The 22,670-nt window shown below is 44.5% G+C and overlaps 1 protein-coding gene across 1 annotated transcript in view; it reads right to left on the bottom strand.

Moving 5' to 3' along the window:
* Positions 1-245: 245 nt before the first annotated feature.
* The window catches only part of LOC107284452 (B-cell lymphoma/leukemia 11A), a 78,147-nt gene continuing 55,722 nt past the window's right edge, over positions 246-22,670 (bottom strand). The window contains exon 3 of the mRNA XM_015812512.1: positions 246-1,870. Coding sequence (XP_015667998.1) covers positions 1,851-1,870 — 20 coding nt within the window. The 3' untranslated portion in view covers positions 246-1,850. The remainder of the gene's footprint in view (positions 1,871-22,670) is intronic.

The raw sequence follows: 22,670 nt of genomic DNA on the forward strand, positions 1-22,670 counted from the left end.
TTATGTATTATTAAAGTAATGTCTATGAATATAGGCAGTTCCAAGCAAGGCTGGTTTTTGTAAAATGAGGATGTTCAGGTCTAAATAAATTTAATATTTCCAGTTATTGAGGAACTCCTTTAGATATCACTCCTAAGGCTCCAGTTATTGTTGGTATAATAATACATTTATTTTTTTCCATAAGCATTCAACTTTTATCTGCAAGTCCTAGTATTTTGTATTTTTTTTCCATTTTTTTTCTTCAATACTGTACTAGCATCACCTGGAATAGCAATATCAATGAACCAGACTTTCTTCTTTTCAGTAACTCTTATATCAGGCATGTTATGAACAAGATGTTTTAAGACTGTTTCAGTCTTAAAGTTCCATATCCACTTATTTTCCTAAACCTTCTCAACTTGATGGTTCCAATTGTTTTTACTATATTCAAATTCAAACCTCTGGCAAGTTTCCAATGAATAATTCTGATAACTCAGTCATGCTATGCTACTCGTAGTCAGTTTGTGAAATTGTACTGCAGCCACTACAATTATTTCTGGAAATTCTGTGTTGCTTTGTTCCCAAATGGTTCCAATTTTATACTATACATTGCATCACTATGGTTAATACCAGTAAAAAGGGAGAGTGGGTATAGAAGAGAATGCAACGTAATACACATTCTCAAAGCTCACTTGCAAAAAGCAAATTATGATTGGTAGAAAACAGCACAGGATCCTTATTCTAATCAAAGATAAAAAAAATTCCTTATCATTTGCTTACTTACCACAGTAGGCCCATTATTTAAATGCTCATTTATCTGTGCATTTTCAGAACAGCTTAAAGTGACTCTAGTGGCTTTTCCTAAAAAAATTAGGAAAGTCCGTTAGGTGACTTGCATATTCAAGAAATGGAAAGGAAAAATATAAATTGAATAAATACATACATACTACAATCTATCATTCAAACCCAATTAGAGCTATTCTACCTCTTCCTCTTAATATTGCTAAGAAAACAAAAGGAAGAAACATAGGCAAGGAAAGATAGGATATTTGTAGTAGAAATTTGGATCCCTGGTAACAAATTCATAAATGAGACAATGTTATTCTATGATAAAGCTTCATCTGAAAGAATCCAGATGAAATATCCAAACTGTTTTACAGCTCAGCCTCCAAAATAAATTTGACATTTCTTCCTATATAAACATGAAACATACAATATGAAGTATCTGACATATAAACTTGCAACTTTATTAACTAGCGTGCCCAGTTCACTTTAACAGTAGCCAATTCCAAATGTCTGATAAAACCTGAACAATTAAAGGTCTTCCTGAAGATTCCTATCAAAAACAAACTGTCAGCAATATAAACTTACAGATTAATTTTTTCTACAGATTATATTATGATTGATATTTTTAACCAAAACTTAATTTAAAAATTGACCAATTAATATTACTTTTGATGCATAGATCCTCAATTGGAAAGCTCATTCATTGCACTAGAGTAAGGCTGTTTTCTTTATAGAATAATCACAGGCAAAGCTAATAAAGAATTTGAAAACAAATCCTCATCTAATATTAATTAAATAAATATTTATAATTAGCTACCATATCTAGGTTTGCCTGAAGATAGCATGGTTTTTTTCTTGAGTCCCAGATTAGAAAATAATATAGTCATGTTTAAAATTCATGGTTTGATGTATGCAAGTCTGTGTTTAAGAGACAGAGTATACTGTGTGCTAAGGAGAGACCTCCCATGAAAATGTTTGACAACACAAAAGAAACTATAAATTACGTGACAACTGTATAAAAGTCATGATGAAACAAATAAAGAGCTGACCTCTAATACATCCGATTCATTGTGGCAATCAGAACTCTATAGTTCTGATGTCAGTGCTGCAAAAGCAATGGAGAGAACTGTAAATTATTCAGAGTCAACAGTATTGATTTTGAGTCGACATTTCAATCAGTTTGAACTAGAAATACTACACTGCTCATCCAGCAGCTCTTAAGTGAAGCTGCCTATACCTCTCTGGAGCCTCTTCCTTTACTTACAGTGCTTTTTAAATCCCCCCTTGTTTCTACAGTGCAGTATTTATTGTGGAATCTCCAGACCCAGGTACTTGACCTAAAGGTCACCAGTTCGTCCCCTGAGACATTCTAAGTTGACTTTGCTGGGGTTTGAAATTCACCCAAATGTTTTTAAAAAGGAGTTTGTGAACATGCTGAGTCTGGCATGCCCCCCCAGAGGGGAAAAAAAGTATCAAAGTACACCATAAGCTTGAATACACTTCTCATAAAGTTTACACAAATGGCTAACTATACTAATTTCTCAGAGTTTTGTGTTCACTTCTTTTTTCTTTTGAATTATTTGGGGAAAAAAGAGAGCACCCAATGTTAAATTAGATGGCTTCTAAAATGTAATGAATGATATCAATCTGCTAGATTTTGATTGGGTAAAAGCATCTGTTCAATCAAATGAAATAAACAGTGTAATCTTCTGGAACTGTCATGGAATTTAAAGTCATGTTCTATTCAGTATCCAAACTTATAGCAAGACCAAGTTTACCAATAAAGGAAAAGATTTGTAGCTCAGGGTTGAAATGAGGGGTCTTTACTGCTCTGAGCTTGATTAACAACATCAGTGCTAGTCCTGATGAGGCTACCTAATTTAGGTAATGAAACATCTACCAAGAAAACAACCAAGTTTAGAGAGCACCAAAGATCCCTCAAAACTGAGATATTTCAAATTAGAAGCATGGGGTCTAGATAAGTTCCTTATGATCACAGAAAAAAACCCTCTGACTGTGCCCATAAATAAGTGAAAAACATTTATTCATAACTTCATATTATTTTATGTAAAATTTGTGGTAATTGCTTATTGGGCATTTTGTAATTTTGTTGTTACAAAATTGTTATAATTTTGTAAACCATCTAAAGAAGACATTTGTATTTCAGAAATTAAACATATTTCAAATAGTAAAACGTATACCATTGTAATGTGAGACTGTGTGTGTGTTGCAACCAGAAGCTACAGGTGATAAGGAAGTGACATGGTAACAGGAGACCAAAGAAAAACATCAATCCCTTTTGGTATTTTGGGATGCAACAGAGCTATTTTTAATGTCAATTAGTGTATTAAACCTGGTGGATGTTTAATGTACAGTACATTATGAAATTACACATCGCAAATCAAAATTTGAGATTTTGGATGACTTGTGGCCAATGGACCACAAATTAACCATCTTTGTAAAATTAAGATTTTCAAAATATCCCATAACTGTCCTAATTTGCCAAAAGGTTACCAATGTTTAGCAACTATTCATTATGATACACAATACCTGTTCTGTTTGAACAAACATTCTCAAGAACATTTACATCTTGTACAGGCATAATGAAAATCTCTACAATTTGCACCTCAAGGTCTAACCCAAGGAATAAACCTATCTCTTTATTCAGGTATAAATCATGCTTTTCTTTCTTTTTCTAAATTATTTCTTACTAAAATATTAACCCTATTTGTTTTTTAAAATTTATACACAACCATCTCACAAAACAAGTGTAAATTCTCATAATCCATTCTTAAAATCTGATTAGTTTTAACCGCAGATGTTAAAACCTCTGTTACATTAAACTATGGTGAGACAAATAAAGCAAGAGAAAAAAGGTGTGAAAGAATAGTGAATGTAATAAAAACTAGTTATCATTTTGCAAATAGTAGTTTTCAGAAAATCAGTGTTATGTCTGAACCAGCTCAAAGATATACTGAATATATACACTTGAGTGCTCCACTCCTCCAAAAACAAACCATCAATTTGTTACACAGTACTCAGCCCTGAATACACTTTCTAACTCCATTATTAAGGTCCATGACAATTTTACAAAGAAATGTGAAAGGCAAAGCAGTTGAATGGTAATGAAGATCCTGAGAGGGGGGGAATGGAAATAAACAATTAGGAACTTCTGCATAGCCAAATCACTGATTCATCTGCACATCAAACTTTCTAAGGACCTTTATTGTTGTGGGTGTACTATCCACTAAATTACAAGTGTATTGTTAAGACATACAGGTAGTCCTCGACTTACAACCTGTCATTTAAAAACCATTCAGAATTACAATGGTTTCAGAAAGAATGCTTTACAGCCCATAAAGCACTTCCAGCTGTTGCAGATTGTCATACCCCCTGCAGTCTATAACCACATTTCAGGAGCTTGGCAACTGGCTCATATTTAGGACTGGTTGCAGCACCCTGTGGTCATATGAATGCAATTTGCAACTTTTTTGCTGGTTTCCGGTATTTTTTGCCAGTTTCGTGTAAAAAACACCATTCAGGAAAATGAATTTGGACTTAAAACACATGATTTGTTTTAATGACCACCGTAAAAATCAGGTTCAGTCACATGGGTGCCTCGGCTTTCAACCAAAATTCTTACACCAACTGCAGTCTTGACGACTATCTGTACAACCATTATACATTCAGTGTATAATACATTCATTCAGTGATTGGTCAAAATTACAATGGAGCCGAACAAAAGGATTTATGAACCGTACTTGAAGCTAGGGCTGCACTCTCAAAGTCACATCATAAATATCCAGGTACTTGGCAGCCCACCTGCACTTACAGGCTCTACAATTCCCCCCTTCCCACCTATCTCCCCCTCCCAATCTATGCTTTTTTAAATTGCCCTGCATAGCAGCATTTAGGAGCAGCAGTAGTGCCAAAATGGGGTTGAAGTAGGGACCCCAGGCCCAGCAATCCCAGCCAACTGCCTCCACCCTTAACCCTTAACTTTCAATCTAGTGCTGCAAGTGCCACCAAGAAATGCAGCCAGCCACACCAGTACCATTCCGCCAAGCCCCAATTGCCATTACCACCCTCTACTTCCCAGCACACCACTCTGCCGTGTGCTATTCACCTTCAACCATTTTCTTTCACTGACAGGTCCCAGTCAAGTCAAGCCTGGGGTGGTGGCAGATGGCTGAAACTGCTGTAGGTCAACTTCAATCCCAACCCCAGAAATGAGTGCCATACTGCTAGGCTGGGGTGGCTGAGGTTCCAGAGGTGGCTTTAATTTTGCACTGTACTACAGCAGTCCCAACTTACATGCAGCTTGTTCTAGGCCTCCCAGGGCCTCTGCCATCTCCCTGAAGCATCCTGTATTCCTTACCTGGTACTCCATCTGCTTAACGACCCCTAATTTCCACTTAACAACTCCAACCAGGAGTGTTAGGATTGCGGTCACTGAGCAAAGCAGTCACGTGACATCTTGCTTAATGACTGTTTTGCTTAGCAACTGAGATTTCAGTCCCAATTGTGTGATAAACAAACCTGTAAACAAATGGACATGGGACAAGCATAATCCCAGATTACTGTGACGTGCTGTGCCTAGAAAAAATACTTTGTTCATATCAGACTGAATTCAAATAATAGCACTCAGTAAGACCATATATACAGTAATATGTATCCCACACACAGGAGCTGTACAAAAAAACTTGGATAAGACATTAGCCTAACTAACAGCACACATGGATATCACTATGAAACACATAAATAAAAGAAATGGCATTTTTGATACCCATTCTTCATTTCAAATGAACTGTAATTTTCATATCATCTAATTTTCAAGCAAGTTCAGAAAAGACACAATTGCATGCCTGGGAGAGTTTATTAGAAAAAGGCCAACTTAGCCATGTGCCTTTTAAACCACTGCTTTTAGAAGACAATACAATATATAGCATAGACATCTGAAAGCCATTGTGGAATTTTAAAACATAGTCATCAGAGAAATCGGAAAAAATCTAAACTTGAAAAATACTTTTTGATTAGTAAATGGCTGGAAAAATGTTAGTGGAAATCTCAGGAAAACAAGACAAGTTCAAGTTATAAGTTTCTTTTGAAATAAAAAGATGATTTGTACAGAAAATCCAATGTAACTATTTTTAATCAAAGCATACATTCTAACTAAAATGCATTAATCATATAAATGGGTATATGCAATTTTTGTTTTTGTTTTATAATTGGAGGTTTTTTAATTCTTACTGGAATAGTGCAAAAACTGTTGCTGTTATACTTAATTTCAGATTGATAACGACACATATGAAACAAAAATAAGTATTTTCTTTCCATATCTTAAACTTGGCATCTATTTTATTTGACATGCTCCTGCTTTACTAAAAGAAATTCAACTAACATAGCTTTATTTCGGCCTTCCTGCATTATTGCAGGAGTAATTAAAAGCACAGGAACCCTGCAAGAAAAGAAATATAGCAATCATATTCCTCATAGCATTAAGACAAATACGTTGATGTATTTAAATCTGAAGTGGAATTTAATATTGTCATTTTTTTTAATAAGCGAGACAGGTAATCCTCGACTTACAATAGTTTATTTAGTGACCGTTCAAAGTTACAACAGCACTGAAAAAAGTGACTAATAACCGTTTTTCACACAACCACTGTAGCATCCCCATGGTCATGAGATCGAAATTTGGAATCTTGGAAACTGGTTCATATTTATGATGGTTGTAGTGTCTTGGGGTCACAGAATCACATTTTGCAACCTTCTGACAAGCAAAGTCAGTCATAAAGGACTCAAATGTCTATATACCAATGCACAGAGTATGAACAGCAAACATGGTGAACTAGAAATTCAGGTTAATGAGGGCAGATATGATATTGTTGCCATTACAGAAACGTGGTGGGATGAAACCCACAAATGGAACACACAGCTAGAGGGATTAAAATTATTTAAAAGAAACAGACCAAATAAAAGAGGAGGTGGAATTGTTCTATATATAAAAAATAACTACATCTCTACAGAAATAGAGCACAACAATGATGAAAACTGTCCTGAATGCATTTGGGTCAAAACAAAAGGGGGGGGGGGGGAATGGCATTGCCATAGGTGTATACTATAGGCCACCCAACTAAACAGGAAATAGATGAACTTTTTGCTAGTCAGCTAACTAAGATATGTAGAAAGCACATCACAATAGTAATGGGGGACTTTAACTACCCTGACATCAACTGGGAGACACACTCTGCACCAAGTGGAAGATCAAACAGATTCCTGACAAACCTAGCAAAAAACTTCGTCTCCCAAAAAGTAGAGAAGGGAACTAGGGGATTATCCATTTTGGATCTAATTCTCACTAACAGAGACAAAATGATAGAAGGTATTGAAGCCACAGGAACCTTGGGCGGAAGTGATCATGCAATATTGGAATTCAACAATATGCAAGCACAAGCAATAGAACACAGTCAAACTAGAGTCTTGGATTTTAAGAGAGCTAATTTCAATAAACTTAGAGAGGGCTAGGAAAGGATTCCATGGATGAGAATCCTCAAGGGGAAAACAACTCAAGAAGCTTGGGAAATTTTGAAAAGTGAGATAATAAAAGCCCAGTCTAGCACAATACCAACAAAGAAGAAAAATAACAGCTCTCAAAAGAAACCAGCATGACTGCATAAAGAACTCTCTGATAAATTGAAAGATAAAAAGGACAAGTATAGAAAGTGGAAAGAGGGGCACATAACTAAGGCTGAATATCAGCAAATAGTCCGAGCCTACAAAGATGAAGTGAGGAAAGCTAAGGCTCAAAATGAACTAAGGCTTGCGACCAAAGTCAAAAATAAGAAAAAAGCTTCTTTCAACATGTAAAAAACAAGAAAAAAAGTGAAGGAAATGATTGGTCCATTAGTGGGTGAAAGTGGCAAGAAGGTGACAAGCAACAGGGAGAAAGCAGAACTATTTAACTCTTTTTTCGCATCTGATTTTTCAAAAAGGGAAAAAACAGACCAACCTATCAAAAATAGTATCATAAAAAACAGAATAGAAACACAAGTTAAGATAGGCAAGAAAATGGTAAGTGAGCACCTGTTCAGCCTAGACGAGTTCAAATCACCAGGACTAGATGGATTACACCCCAAGGTTCTCAAGGAACTGCCAGATGTGATCTCAGAACCACTGAACTATATCTTTCAAAGATCCTGGAGCATTGGGGAACTACCAGAGGACTGGAAAAGAGCTGATGTAGTTCCCATCTTCAAAAAAGAAAAAAAATGGATCCAGGAAATTACAGACCTATCAGCCTGACCTCAATACCTGGGAAGATTCTGGAAAAGATAATCAAATAACAAATCAGTGAACACCTAGAGGCAAACAAAGTCATTACTAAAGGCCAACATGGGTTTGTCAAAAACAGATCATGCAGACAAATCTTATTGTATTCTTTGACTAAGTGACAAAATTAGTGGATTAGAGGAATGCTGTGGATATAATTTACTTGGACTTCAGTAAGACATTTGATAAAGTAGATCATAAAATACTACTTGATAAGATAGAAAAATGTGGGTTAGACAGCATCACCATCAGATGGCTTCGTAGCTGGCTGACCGGCCGTACTCAGTGTGTGGTCGTCAATGGAACTGCATCTACATGGAGAGAAGTGTGTAGTGGCATGCCCCAGGGCTCTGTTCTGGGCCAAGTGCTCTTCAACATCTTCATCAACGACTTGGACGAGAGGATAGATGGGGAACTCATCAAATCTGCAGACGATACCAAGCTGGCAGGAATAGCCAACACTCCAGAAGACAGGTTTAAGATACAGGAGGATATGGACAGACTTGAACACTGGGCGCTATTTAACAAAATGAAATTCAATAGTAAAAAAAGTAAGGTTCTACATTTAGGCAAGAAAAACCAAATGTACAGGTATAATATAGGGGGTACCTTGCTCAATAGTAGTAACTGTGAGAGGGATCTCGGAGTCCTAGTGGACACTCACTTAAATATGAGCCAGCAGTGTGCTGCAGCTGCCAAAAAAGCCAACACAGTGCTAGGCTGCATTAACAGAGGGATAGAATCAAGATCACGTGAAGTATTAATACCACTTTATCATTCCTTGGTAAGGCCACACTTAGAATACTGCATCCAGTTTTGGTCACCACGATGTAAAAAAGATGTTGAGACTCTAGAAAGAGTACAGAGAAGAGCAACAAAGATGATTAGGGGACTGGAGGCTAAAATATATAAGGAACGGTTGCTGGAATTGGATATGTCTAGTTGAATGAAGAGAAGGGGCGTTGTCTTACCTGAACGCCTTTTCTCAGCACGAAGATGGAGAATCCACCAATGGATTTTCTCTGTCTGCCTGCTCTTGAGACCAAGTTAGCCAAACTTGACACGCCCCCTGTTGCTAGGAGAACCCAGTCTTGACGAGGGCGAAAGTGGCTGATGATAGTACGAGGTGTTGGCTCTCTGACCCCTAACCCTGGCGTAACTGACCTTAAGGGTGGGTGTGGATTCTCCATCTCCGTGCTGAGAAAAGGCATTCAGGTAAGACAATGCCCCTTCTCCAGCACAGGAGATGGAGAATCCACCAATGGGACATACCAAAGCCTCACTGTCACAATGGGGGGGAAACAGACAAGGCCGGCTCCATGACCCCGGGGACCACCTGCTGAAGGACCCTCCGACCAAAGGCGGCGTCTGCGGAAGCAAAACGGCCAATCTTATAATGGTGTACAAACGGGAGGGCGAAGACCATGTCACTGCCCTGCAAATTTCCTCGATGGACGCCTTAGTGGCCCATGCTGCAGAGGTCGCAGTGCTGCGAGTGGAGTGGGCTGTGATACGACTTGGAGCTGGCAGTGAAGAAGACTGGTACGCCTCCGCGATACAACCCCTCATCCACCTACCTATGGTGGAGGAAGATACCTTCTGCCCCAGAGAAGCGGGGAGGAAAAAAACGAAGAGGGCCTCAGACTTGCGAAAAGACGCCGTGTGCTTGATGTATCATCGTAGCGCCCTGCGGACGTCCAGTGTGTGCCACTGCCGCTCCAAGTCATGGGAAGGATTGGGACAAAAATCTGGCAAAATAATTTCCTGGGCTCTATGGAAGAGCAAATTGACCTTGGGCACGAATGTGGGATCCAACCAAAGGACCATCCGGTCCCGGTGGAAAATACAAAGGTCATCCTTGATCGATAGAGCAGCCAGCTCAGAAATGCGCCTGGCTGACGTGAAGGCGACCTTGTGGGATAAGGACCTCAATGTAATAGTTGTGACCAGCTCAAAAGGCAAGTAGGACCCGGGGCAACTCCCAAGAAGGATACACCTATGTACCACGGGTGGCTTGGTGTTGTTGGCGCCCTTGAGAAAGGCGTGTATCCTGGGATGGTGGGCCAGAGGGATCGAATTGGCACAGGTAAGTAAGGTTGATAGGGCCGCCACCTGTCTACGGATGGTCGCAGGGGCTAAGCCCCTATCCAGGCCATCAAGAAGGTATTCTATGATCTGAGGGATTGTCAAGTCCGAGATGTCCAGTTGCCGCCTTTTGCACCAATGGCAAAAATTCCTCCATGTGGAGTTATAGATGCAATTGGTTGCCGGCCTGCGAGAAGCCTGAATCATGGAAATCGCTCTGGCTGAGAACGACTCCTGGGTCATGATTCTGCGCTCAAGTGCCAGGCAGCTAACTGTAGCCACTGAGTGTCCGGGTGCCGGAGAACCCCCTGGTGGAGAGACACGGGATCCGGAGGGATCTCCCATGGGGGAGAACAGGAGATATTCACCAGGCCGGCGAACCAGGGTCTCCGAGGCCAGTATGGTGCCACGAAGATTACTCGCTCCTGCAGCAGTTTGCGAATGGTCGCCAGAATCAGTGGGAGAAGGGAAGGCGTAGAATAGACCCTCCGGCCATGGGGCTCGCAGGGCATCCGTCCCCTCCTCCCCTAGGGATGGAAAGCGGGAGAAGTACCTCGGGAGCTGGGTATTCGCCGGTGAAGCGAACAAATCGAGGACCGGTTGGCCGAACCTTTGCGACACCACTGCAAAGAGATCCGGATGCAAACTCCATTCCGAGTGATCTACGGTGGATCGGGTCAGGCAGTCCGCTTGCCGGTTCGCCTCCCCCGAGATGTGTTCGGCCCTGAAAGAGGAAAGGTTGGACTCTGCCCAGGAGCCCAGTAACTGGGCCTCGGACATGAGGGACTTGGACCAGGTACCCCCTTGCCGGTTCACATAGGCCTTTGCCACCACGTTGTCCGTAAGGACTAAAACGTGCCATCTCGCAACCTGGTTGTGGAAGTGTCGGAAAGCCAGGTGTATGGCTCTGAGCTCCAACCACTTGATGCTGTGTCTCAAATCTGCGCGGGACCAACGGCCCTACGCAAACTGAGACCGGAAGTGAGCTCCCCAACCGAACAGACTGGCATCCATCATAATTGTAAGACGGTCGGGCTCCCTGAACAGTGAACCCCTGGCTACCGCTGGCGAGAACCACCAACGAAGGGATCTCGGGGTTTGGACAGGAAGACTTACCTGTTGGTTGGATGAGCTGACGCCCAACCTCTGGAAGGGGAGTAGGAACCATTGAAGGCTTCGTAAATGGAGCCTGGCCGAGGGGACTATGGCTATGCAAGAGACCATCTTCCCCAGAAGCTGGGAAAGCAGGGCCAGCGAGACAGTGCGGTCTCTGCACACCCGGCGGGCTAGGTCCCCAATGCTGTCCAGACGTTCCTGGGATAGATAGATCATGCAATTTACGGTATCTATGATGGTCCCCAGGTGTAGGAGTCGGGTCGAGGGGACCGTCTGACTCTTTTGTAAGTTCACCGAGAACCCGTGCTGTTGAAGGACCTGGATTGCTAAGCTCAGGTCCGACTGGGCCGCCCGGAGGGAGGACGATTGAATAAGAATGTCATCCACGTAGCACTGAACGCGTACTGGTACCATCCTTAGGTGTGTAGCCAGCACAGCCAGGATCTTGGTGAACACCCTGGGAGCAGAGGAGAGACCGAATGGAAGGGCCCTGTACTGGAAGTGACGGCCCATGTAACAGAAACTGAGGAACCACCAGTGGTCGGGAAGGATGGGGATGTGGAGATACGCTTCCGTGAGGTCTATAGACGTCAGGAAGTCTCCTTTTCTGATGCTCCCTAAGATGGACTGGAGCGTTTGCATCTTGAATATTCGGTATGCAATGTGGTAATTCAGACCTTTGAGGTCTAGAATCGCCCTCCATCCTCCCGAGGTTTTGGGAATCACGAAGAGGATGGAATAGAATCCCCTTCCCTTCTGATCCGGCAACACCGGTTCTATGGCCCGTATGTCCAGAAGATGACGAATGGCCTCTTGCATAAGACCCCATTTGATTGAGTCCCGTGATTGGGGACATGAGATGAAGCGACCCGGAGAACTGGACACAAATTCCAGGGACAGGATGGTTTTTAAGACCCAGGCGTCGGTGGTGGTAACTTCCCACTGACGGAAAAAAGGGATAGTCTGCCACCTATGGGAGGAATAGCCTGAGAGTCACTTGGACCTCCTAAAGGGACGACCTCCCCCTGGAAATGGCCGTTTGCTCTGATTCTGTTGCCTGGGTCTAAAACCTGATCTGTCGTATGGACGGTCCTATTGCCATGAAGGGGCGGGGAGGCTGGGCAGCTGGGCGGCTCCCGAGCCCGTTCCAGGCCGAAAGGACTGTCTATGGCCATAAGGGTTGGCGCGCCTGTCAGACCTTTTGTTGAGGTGGGCCATGATGTTCCGCTTGTCCTTATTCTCTATTAAATAAGGATTCAGGGCCTCTCCAAATAGGTGGCCTCCTTGGTAGGGAGCCATTGCCAGACGCCATTTGAACTTGGCGCCGGCTTGCCAATGCTTGAGCCATAGCATCCGTCTTGCTGTGACATTGGCAGCTATGGATCTGGAGGCAAAATATCCGACTCCAAGGTTGCGTCCGATGCATACTCAGTCGCTGCAACCATCTTGCTTAGATCTTGATGAGTCCGTATGTCCTCTGGGGGAAGCCTGGCCTAAAGCTGGCGAAGCCATAGGAGGGAGGTCCTGACAAAAAAGGAAGCGCAAGTGGCAGTTTTAATTGCCCACGCAGCCGCCTGATGAGTCTTGCGGAAGGTCAGGTCCCATCTCCTGTCCTCTGTCTTTAGCACCTCAGCCATGTCCCCCAAGATTGTGGACGAGAACACGAGAGGGGTCCAGGCTTCGTCCACCTTTGGTACTTCAAGAGCATCAGTTAGATCTGATGAAATACTAAACAGCCTTTTATCCATTCCTCCCATGGAGGGGAAGGAACCCAAGGGGAGTCATGATAGCAGTGTTCCAATATCTCAGGAGCTGCCAGAAAGAAGAGGGAGTCAACCTATTCTCCAAAGCGCTTGAAGGCAGGACAAGAAGCAACGGATGGAAACTAATCAAGGAGAGAAGCAACCTAGAACTAAGGAGAAACTTCCTGACAGTTAGAACAATTAACCAGTGGAACAACCTGCCTCCAGAAGCGGTAAATACGCCAACACTGGAAGTTTTTAAGAAGAAACTGGACAGCCATTTGTCCGAAATGGTATAGGGTTTCCTGCCTGAGCAGGAGGTTGGACTAGATGACCTCCGAGGTCCCTTCCAACTTTATTATTATTATTATTATTATTATTATTATTATTATTATTATTATTATTAGTCAACTCTACTCATTTTTAGTTGCCACATAGAGCGGAGGGAGGAGGGTTGCCCAGGTGCTTTGCTAGTCTAAATAATCTTCTTTCCTGTGGGAACAAAGGTCATCGGCTGCAGGCTGGGCATTGTGTAAAAAGACCGCCAAGAAGATGTATTGGAGAATGTAGTTGCTTGCAGTTTTAGGGGAGGGATTTTTTAATTTTGTATTAGGGAATTGTTACGTGTGTCTCCAGACTTGTTTTCACTTTTGACGTGCTGATACTTTGTAATTAGTAAATATATTCTTTGAGGAATTTGCAAACCTCGGAGTTCTGCTTTATTTATCTCTGTGTATCAGAACCATGACACAAGTCAATGGGGATACCAGATTCACTTAACAACCATGTTACTAACTTAACAACTACAGTGATTCACTTAACAACTGTGGCAAGAAAGGTTGTAAAATGGGACAAAACTCACTTACAAATATCTCGCTTAGCAACATAAATTTTGGGTTTAATTGTGGTTAAGGAATACCTGTCTACAGTTTTCAATGGCAAAAGGTAATGCTAAAATAACTACAAATGTATGGTGATATCACACAAATGCCATATTATACACTTACTGACATCTGTCACAAGTATGAAGTTGTGACATTTGTGTGACTACATAGTTATGCATATTTTATAATTTCCCTTCTCCCAATGGACTCCTACGCACTAAGCATGGATAAAGTATTGCTTTTAGAAAAAAAATATTTGAAACCACATTAAAGCTTCCTGAAAAAACAGGCTAACAATCCTGCCCAAACTGTTACAAAAGCTATGCATCAGTCATCACTTGAAGCAAAATCAAAAAATATAAAGGATTAAGGATTCACAATAATTTCTGAACTGTAAGAGAATGTTTGCCTTATAACATACATTAATTCAGTCCGTTCAAAGTTATTTCTCAAAATCTCCTTTTCAAATTTTATTTTAAATAAAAGTATAATGTGCATATACTCATTCAATAGAAAAAGATTTCAGCCATTTGAGGCTATTTTTCTCCATGTCATCAAAAAGACATTAAAAAGGTGTCGGTTTAGATCAGCGGTCCCAATCTGTGGGCTGCAGCCCACTACTGGGCCACGGCCTATTCCCAACCAGGCCATGAGTCGCTGGCTGGTGCGCATGTGCGCAAAGGCCCACTTGCACAAGTATCATGGGTGTTCAGGGCTTCACTTGAGCGAGCGTTGCGGGTGCTCAGGACCCCACTTGCACGAGCATTACGGATACTTGCGGGTTCACTCGCACAAGCAATGGGTGCCCCTCCCACAGAATCATTCTCCAGCATGACGAGTGTAGAATCCACCGATGGGTAATCTCAGCCTTCCTGCTCAGTTGAGACTAAGTCAGAAATCTGCCACGCCTCCTTCTGGGTGTGCCTTCCCAGTTTTTGACTTAGTCTCAGCTCAGTAGGACGCAAGTATTTTGGCTCCTCTGTTTAGACTAGGTTAATTAGCTTTATTTAGTTAAGTAATTGCATTGGTACTTCAAATTTAAAATCAAATTTTATTTTTTCTCTAATTGGTCTTGATAATCCAGTTCCAAATTTGCAGGGCTGCAACGGTTGAGCTTTGGTTTTAGCGAGCCTCACAGGCTCTACTCGAGCCGATCGTTGCAACTTTTACAGCCCCAGCTTCAGCGTGCCTTGAAGGCTCCGCTCGGGCCAATTTCCACTGTGTCGGCCTCAACGGAGCCCGATCAGCTCGGATTGGACCGATTCCTTCAGAATCCTTTCCTGCGGAGCCCCGGGCAGCCGGAAAGCCTCACTGAAGCGTGTCATAGCCGCGAGGCCGTTTCATCTTCCTGGCGCTCCGGATCGCAGCGGAGGCTGCGCGTCGAAACAAACTGCAAGTTTGGCCGTTCTGAGGCCTCGGAGCGAAGGGGGCAAGCCTCTAGGGCTGAAGGCTTAACCGTCAGTGCCACCCAGGTCTGGGTAGGCCTGGCAGCGTTGCAAGCCAACCGTTACCTTTGGCATGGCTGCCATTTTGGGAGCCCCGCAAGGCTCAGCCGCCATTTTACAAGGCCCATTGACATCAATTGTTTGCAAAAAAAAGACCCAGCCCAGAGCCTTTACCTTGTCCTGCGGCAGCAGGGCGGATTGGGGGGATATATCAGGGGCTCTCTCCACCCGGGGATTATTGCAGTGCTGTGGGGTCGGAGTCGAAGGAAATTTTGGGTACCTGGAGTCGGAGTCGGAAGTACAAAAACTGAGGAGTCGGAGTCGGAAAATTCGGAGTCGGAGTCGAAGTCGGAGTCAATTTTGGGTACCTGGAGTCGGAGTCGGAAGTACAAAAAACTGAGGAGTCGGAACATTTATCTACCGACTCCACAGCCCTGGATTATTGTCTGTCTTCGTTTGAGTGAGCTCTAGAGAGCAGTGGGCGGCCGCCATTTTGTATTCATACAACCGGACTTGACCTCCCAAATCATTTGCAAGGCCCTCTGATCATCCTTATGTCTAGGCCATAGGCCCTTCAGATCAGAAGACCCCATTCAGTCTCACCCCTATAGGACCTCACATTCCATCCTTGAAATGTCACTCACTGAGGGGGAAATTTGAGTAGACTCCACCTGTCCCGATTAGTTGTGTGGCGCTGTGCCGCAAGGCCTAACAGACCGTTCTAGAGAACTGCCTGGCTGTCTGTCATTGCTGTTGCGCAGAGCGTGGGCTTTTCCCTCTCTGACAACCAGGTCTGCGTATTGGTTCCTCCCCCCACCACTGTATATTTCCTACCCGGAATATCCAGGTTGCAATGGCAGACAGTGCAACTCCTCAGTCATCGCAGGGCTCTTCTGCTCCCCCCGCACAAAGAAAGCGCAGATCATCTGAATTGGAAGCGGGGGGGTAAGAAAAAATCAAAGGCAAAGGCCTCATCCACCAAAGAGCCCTCCAAGGCTGCTGAGCGAAAGGCCTCGAGGACACATCAGGCGCTGGAGAGGGAGTTCTCCAGAGCTCAACGGCTCATCTCCAGTGAAGAAGTGGTTCCCCCCGTTTCACTGGAACCCTCACCATTTGAGTCTCAATTCACGCCTCCCCATGATGCCCCTAGAGCATGGTCTTCTCAGGGGGAAACTGGACAGGTTGGTCCCCCTCTCTCCTCGCTACCAAGCACCCAGGGAGATTTTCCCTCTCCCACAGTACAACAGGGACCAGAGGCCACTTATACCCCTACAGCAGCTGGCATCCGTCCCTCGGACCAACAAGGCATATGGTCGGAACAATTTCAGGCCTTTATGCATCACGCCTTTGCGCAATATATGGCCTCCTCCATGGGTCAACGGCCTTTGCAGATGCCCCCTCCTCCTCCTCCTTCCCCGGCATCCCTCCCTCAAATAGGCACTGCCAGGTTCCCTGGCTCGGACATTTCAGATACATCCTCTCAGATAGGAGAGGAGGGATCTGTGGATTTGGAAACAGCTGACATGCCCATGTCAGAGGACGAGGAGACAGCTCCGGATCCGGCCCCGGCATCTGGTCTTTTTGACCCTTCTCTGTTTAAATCCCTGCTTCTGAAGGCTTGTACCACAGCCAAACTTGCTCCTGAACAGGAACCCAAACCATCTACCACCTCCTCCCAGGACTTGAATCCTTTATTCTCCGAGCCGGTAGTGGAGGAGAAAAAAATCCCATGCCCGTCCTTCTTCCGCAGCACAGTGGAGAAGCAGTGGTCTTCACTGGGCACTCTTCCTTCGCCCAGCGGGACTGAGAAAAAGCTCTTCAATGTCTCCTCTTCCTTTTCTTCCCTCCTGGATGTGCCAACTCTGGACACTCCACTGACTTCCCTATTTTCTATCTCCACCATTCCAGGAGACATGCAGAGGCCTTGAAAGCGGAGGAAAAGAGGTTTGAGTTTTCTCTTCGTACGGCTCACCAAGCCTCGGCATGTGCGATCAAGGCGGCTACGTCCTCTTCTTTCTTCGCCAGGTCGTCCATCATGTGGCTCCGTGAACTCCAGGCCCTCATTCCTCCTGACCAAATGCGAGCACACCAGACATTAGGCAAGTTGGTCGCAGCATCCGAATACGTGGCGGACGCGTCGCTCCACTCTACCGGGTACTCCGCCAGATCTATTGCAGCTACGGTTTCGTCCCACAGACTGCTATGGCTGAAACAATGGCAGGTCGACCTGAAATCAAAGTGGCATCTATCGACCGTACCATATAGTGGAACACACCTCTTTGGTCCAGTCCTCGAACCGTAACTCATAGAGGGAAAGGACAAACGCAAGATACTTGCACATCCCTTTAAGAGGTCGGACAGAAAGCCTCAACAGGACTTCCGTAGGCAGCCCTTCTGTACGGGTGCCACTTGGGATTGGAGGCAGCCCTTTTGGGCCGGGCAGTCCTGGGATTGGCCCAGAAGCTCTCGATCCTTTCCCCCTAGACAGGATCGCCATCAGGACCGCCAGAACCCCAGAGCCAGGGCCCAGTACCAGGCCAAGCGACCCTTCCGGGAGTCGGGAGGCCGTCCTTACAGGCGAAATAAGCGACGCCAAGAAGGACTCTCCCATAGGGGGACGGCTGTCCCTATTCAGCGACACTTGGGAGGCCACCACCACGGAGTCTTGGGTGATAGACACCATTAAACACTGTCTCACTCTGAAGTTCTTATCTACTCCTCCAGCATGCTTCCTACCATGCCCCAATGTAAAAAACGCCACCAAGGCGGGACTGATGTCCAAGGCCATCTCCCACCTACTAGAGATAGAAGCCATAGAGCCAGTGCCTATGGAACAGAAAGGACAGGGGTTTTACTCCATTTTGTTTGTGGTACCAAAGGCCTCGGGGGGCTGGAGGGCAATATTGGACTTGAAAGGACTAAACTACTTCTTGACTTACAAGAGGTTCAAGATGCAGACTCTCAAGTCCATCCTGGCCAGCATCAGGAGGGGGAATTTCCTTTCCTCCATAGACTTGACGGAAGCTTACCTTCACGTCCCGATCCTCCCCGAACACCGCAAATTCCTCCGGTTTTGTTACGTGCACCGTCATTTCCAGTACAAGGCTCTCCCGTTCGGCCTTTCCTCGGTCCCACGGGTATTTACAAAGATCTTAGCGGTCTTAGCCGCACATCTGAGAATGATTCCGGTGCGCGTACAATGCTATCTGGACGATATCCTTATACAATCCCGTTCCTTCCGGTCGGCTATGTCAGATCTGGACATCACAATCAAGACTCTTCAAGATCACGGATTTTCCGTGAACTTCCAGAAGAGACACACAGTCCCCTCAACCTCCATCCTCCACCTGGGGGCATTAATAGATTCGAATCTGTGCAAGGTCTTCCTTTCCCAGGATCGCAGGGACAGCATCCGAACTCTTGTTCTCCGCGTCCGGAGGGAAAAGGTAGTTTCCATTGTCCAACTATCTCAACTACTGGGGAAAATGGTCTCTTGTATGGGGATCGTCCCATGGGCCAGACTACATTCCAGAGACCTCCAGTGGTTCTTCTCCCTTTCCAGAAGCGGAAGATGAGTTCATCCACTAGGAGGGTGAGGGTCCCACACCAGACTCTGTCATCCCTTCTGTGGTGGACCTCTTCAGCGATGGCCAGAGGTTCCCTCTTCAAGGAGCCTGCCAGGCTCACCTTGACCACGGATGCCAGTCTGTTCGTCTGGGGTGCTCACCTCCAGACTCATCTAGCTCAGGGTCAATGGTCCCGTTCGGACTTGGGCCACAATATAAACTGGCTAGAACTCAGGGCCATTCACCTAGCTCTCTGCCACTTCTCCACCATAGTAGCGGGACAACACATACTGATTCTGACAGACAACGTGGCAGCCAAGGCACATGTCAACAGGCAGGGTGGGACCCGATCCAGGTCCCTTATGCTAGAGGCTCGCAGTCTGGGCTCTTGGGCAGAATCCAATTTAGGCTCCATCAAAGCGGAGCATATATCGGGAGAGGCGAACCATCAGGCAGACTCCCTGAGCAGGTCCACGATCGATCACTCAGAGTGGCGCCTGGACCCAGTTCTGTTCAGGGAGATCTCGGACAGATTTGGCCAGCCTCAGTTGAACCTATTTGCCTCCCCGAAAAACTCCCAACTGCCCAGGTACTTCACCAGGTTCCCGTCCCCAGGGGCAGAGGGAACAGACGCCCTTCGCTGCAAGTGGCCCAGGGGACTGCTTTATGCATTCCCCCCTCTTCCGCTGATTCCGGCAACCATCCGCAAACTCCTTCAGAAGCAGGCGGAGGTCATCTTAGTTGTTCCACACTGGCCGAGATAACCATGGTTTGCCGACCTTGTGGAACTTTTAATTTCGCCGCCATGGAGGATTCCTCCAGACCGCATCTCCCTCAGTCAGGGGGCCCTTCAGCACCCGGATCCCCAGTGGCTCCAATTGGCCGCCTGGCACTTGAACAGAGAAACTTAACCAGGAAATCCTATTCGTCCAGGGTGATCTCAATGATCCAAGCCTCCAGGCGCCCCTCGACTAATAGGATATACAATGCCACGTGGAAGAATTTTTGCCTGTGGTGCACTAGGCACCAACTCCAGTCCCTGTCTGTCACCATACCAAATATCTTAGATTACCTACTGGAAGGTATGGATAAGGGCTTAACACCTAGCACTATCCGCAGGCAGGTAGCGGCCTTATCAACAGTACTTACCTGTGACAATCTGGTCCCATTAGCACAGCACCCGGTAGTAAGCGCCTTTCTCAAAGGGGCGACTAATGCCAGACCATCGGCGGTTCACCGCTATCCTTCTTGGGATCTGCCACGAGTGCTGCAAGCACTAATTTCGCCACCCTTCGAACCTCTCAGCTCTTGTTCACTGAGATTCCTTTCTCTGAAGGTGGCCTTTTTGGTTGCAATCACGTCAGCCAGGCGGATCTCGGAACTGGCTGCCCTGTCAGTCAGGGGTGACCTGTGTACTTTTTTTGCGGATAGGGTGGTCCTTAGATTGGACCCGTCCTTCATCCCGAAAGTCAATACCTGGTTCCATAGGAACCAAGATCTAGTTCTCCCGGATTTTTGTCCTAACCCGTCACATAGGTTGGAAAGACAGTGGCACAAGCTGGACGTGCGCAGGGCTCTGCACTATTATGTTAAGCGGACCTCTGCCTTTCGTAAGTCTGAGGCCTTGTTTGTGTCTTTCCAACCTTCTTCCATGGGTCAGAAGGTTTCCTCTTCGACCATTGGAAGGTGGATTAAGGCATGTATTGCCCGTGAATATCTCTCACAATCCCTACCGATCCCTACACGCATCACAGCCCACTCCACATGCAGTGCTGCTACGTCTACAGCCTGGTCTACCCAGGCGTCCATTGAGGATATTTGTAGAGCAGCAACTTGGTCCTCTCCTTCGTCATTCATTAGACATTACAAGGTAGACAAGTTTGCATCTGCAGATGCCTCCTTTGGCCGGAGGGTGCTGCAGCAAGTAATTTCTTCTGGTGGGACACAAGCCCAGACTGATTCCCCCCCCCATCGTAGGGACAGAGCAGCTTTGGTATGTCCCATCGGTGGATTCTACACTCATCATGCTGGAGAAGGGGCGTTGTCTTACCTGAACGCCTTTTCTCAGCATGATGATGTAGAATCCACACCCACCCTTAGAGGCTGTCTTAGGCCCGTGTCAGAGTAGGAGCCAATGCGTCGGACTTCGTCATGTTTTGCTTCGCCATGATCAAAAACTGGGAAGGCACACCCAGGAGGCGTGACAGATTTCTGACTTAGTCTCAACTGAGCAGGAAGGCTGAGATTACCCATCGGTGGATTCTACATCATCATGCTGAGAAAAGGCGTTCAGGTAAGACAATGCCCCTTCCCTCTTCCCCCCCTCCTCGGGTTTGGGAACTCTGGTTTAGATGACAAAATTATTTCTCCATTTTATGAGTTGTTATAGTGTAGACAAATGACTAAAGTGGCTCCATATGGCAGCTATAATGCATGTGCAAAATCTCAGAGAGAAAAACTGAAAGGGAAAATCTAGAATATCTAGTTTTACCACATAGAGGCCTGTATCTTAGTAATAAATCCTGGTGTATTTTATTTCAATATGGTAGCAGCAACATGAAGAAAGAATAGTACTCTTAACAGCTAAGTGAATGTATCATAATTGTCTTCTATCTGTATTTCCCTGATTTTCTCTCTCTATCTAAAAAGATGTCTCCAAACATGAATTAACTTTTAAACTCTTTTATTACCATTTCATCACAAAATTAACTTACATAACACACCTTGTGAAACAATCACAAGTATAATATAGTAAATTTTTAGAAGGGGTTGTCATCATATTTCATTTCTAGACTTGCTTATGTCTTACGTACACACATGAACAGACATCACACTGTCCAATTAACAAAAAGTGATGTATAAAAACTATTGTACATCAAATACATATTTGGGCTCCAGAAGATGGTAGAGGACAGGAAGGCCTGGAGGAACATTGTCCATGGGGTGGTGATGGGTCGGACACGACTTCACAACAACAACAAACAGTGACAACTTAAATATCCTTAGGGGCTACTCCATTTCCGCAAATGGTAGACCAATAAATTCAGCAGTACTTAGTATGAAATTTCATATACTGTAGATAAAATATAATTCTAGGAAAAGTGAGTGCAGTATCAAATCAAGCAATAGACAAAAAAATCAAATAAGGATTATCACTCCTTCATAACTTTTCTTTTTTAGAGCAAAACTGTGAATGAAAGTCATTAGACTTTGGCAGCCTTCTTGAAGACCAGAAAAAAATATTCACAGATAGGATCCAGTAAACTGACTATCACAAGCTCTGGTGTGTGTGATTGTCCCCAAAGAGGGGTATTAACTATAGAAGCAAAACAAGAACAATTCTCAAACTACAGTATATTATACAAAACTGTATAGTTTTCTGCTGGGTAGTCCTATAAGACTATAAGACCGGTTCTTATTTTTGGGGAAACACTATATCAATGGTGCTGGTTTAACAAATTATATAACTGGAAGTGCAACCCCTATTCTACACCAAGACATTTTAAACCATGCAAAGATATATAAGAAACAATTTACTCAAACCACTGGCCACATGCTGCAGTCATCCTACATTAACCTGTAGCCATTTGGAGGCAAAAAATACATTATCAATTAGTAGAAATAAAAATGGTGAGTTAATGAAAAAGAATAATACATTGAGATAACTGATAACACATAGAAATTAATTTGAGAAGGCGTGCCACTCTTCTCAGGTAATGTTCTTAAAATTTAGCC

This window comes from Protobothrops mucrosquamatus, unplaced genomic scaffold (genome assembly GCF_001527695.2).
Source record: "Protobothrops mucrosquamatus isolate PMUCROS unplaced genomic scaffold, P.Mucros_1.0 scaffold92, whole genome shotgun sequence".
NCBI lineage: Eukaryota > Metazoa > Chordata > Lepidosauria > Squamata > Viperidae > Protobothrops > Protobothrops mucrosquamatus.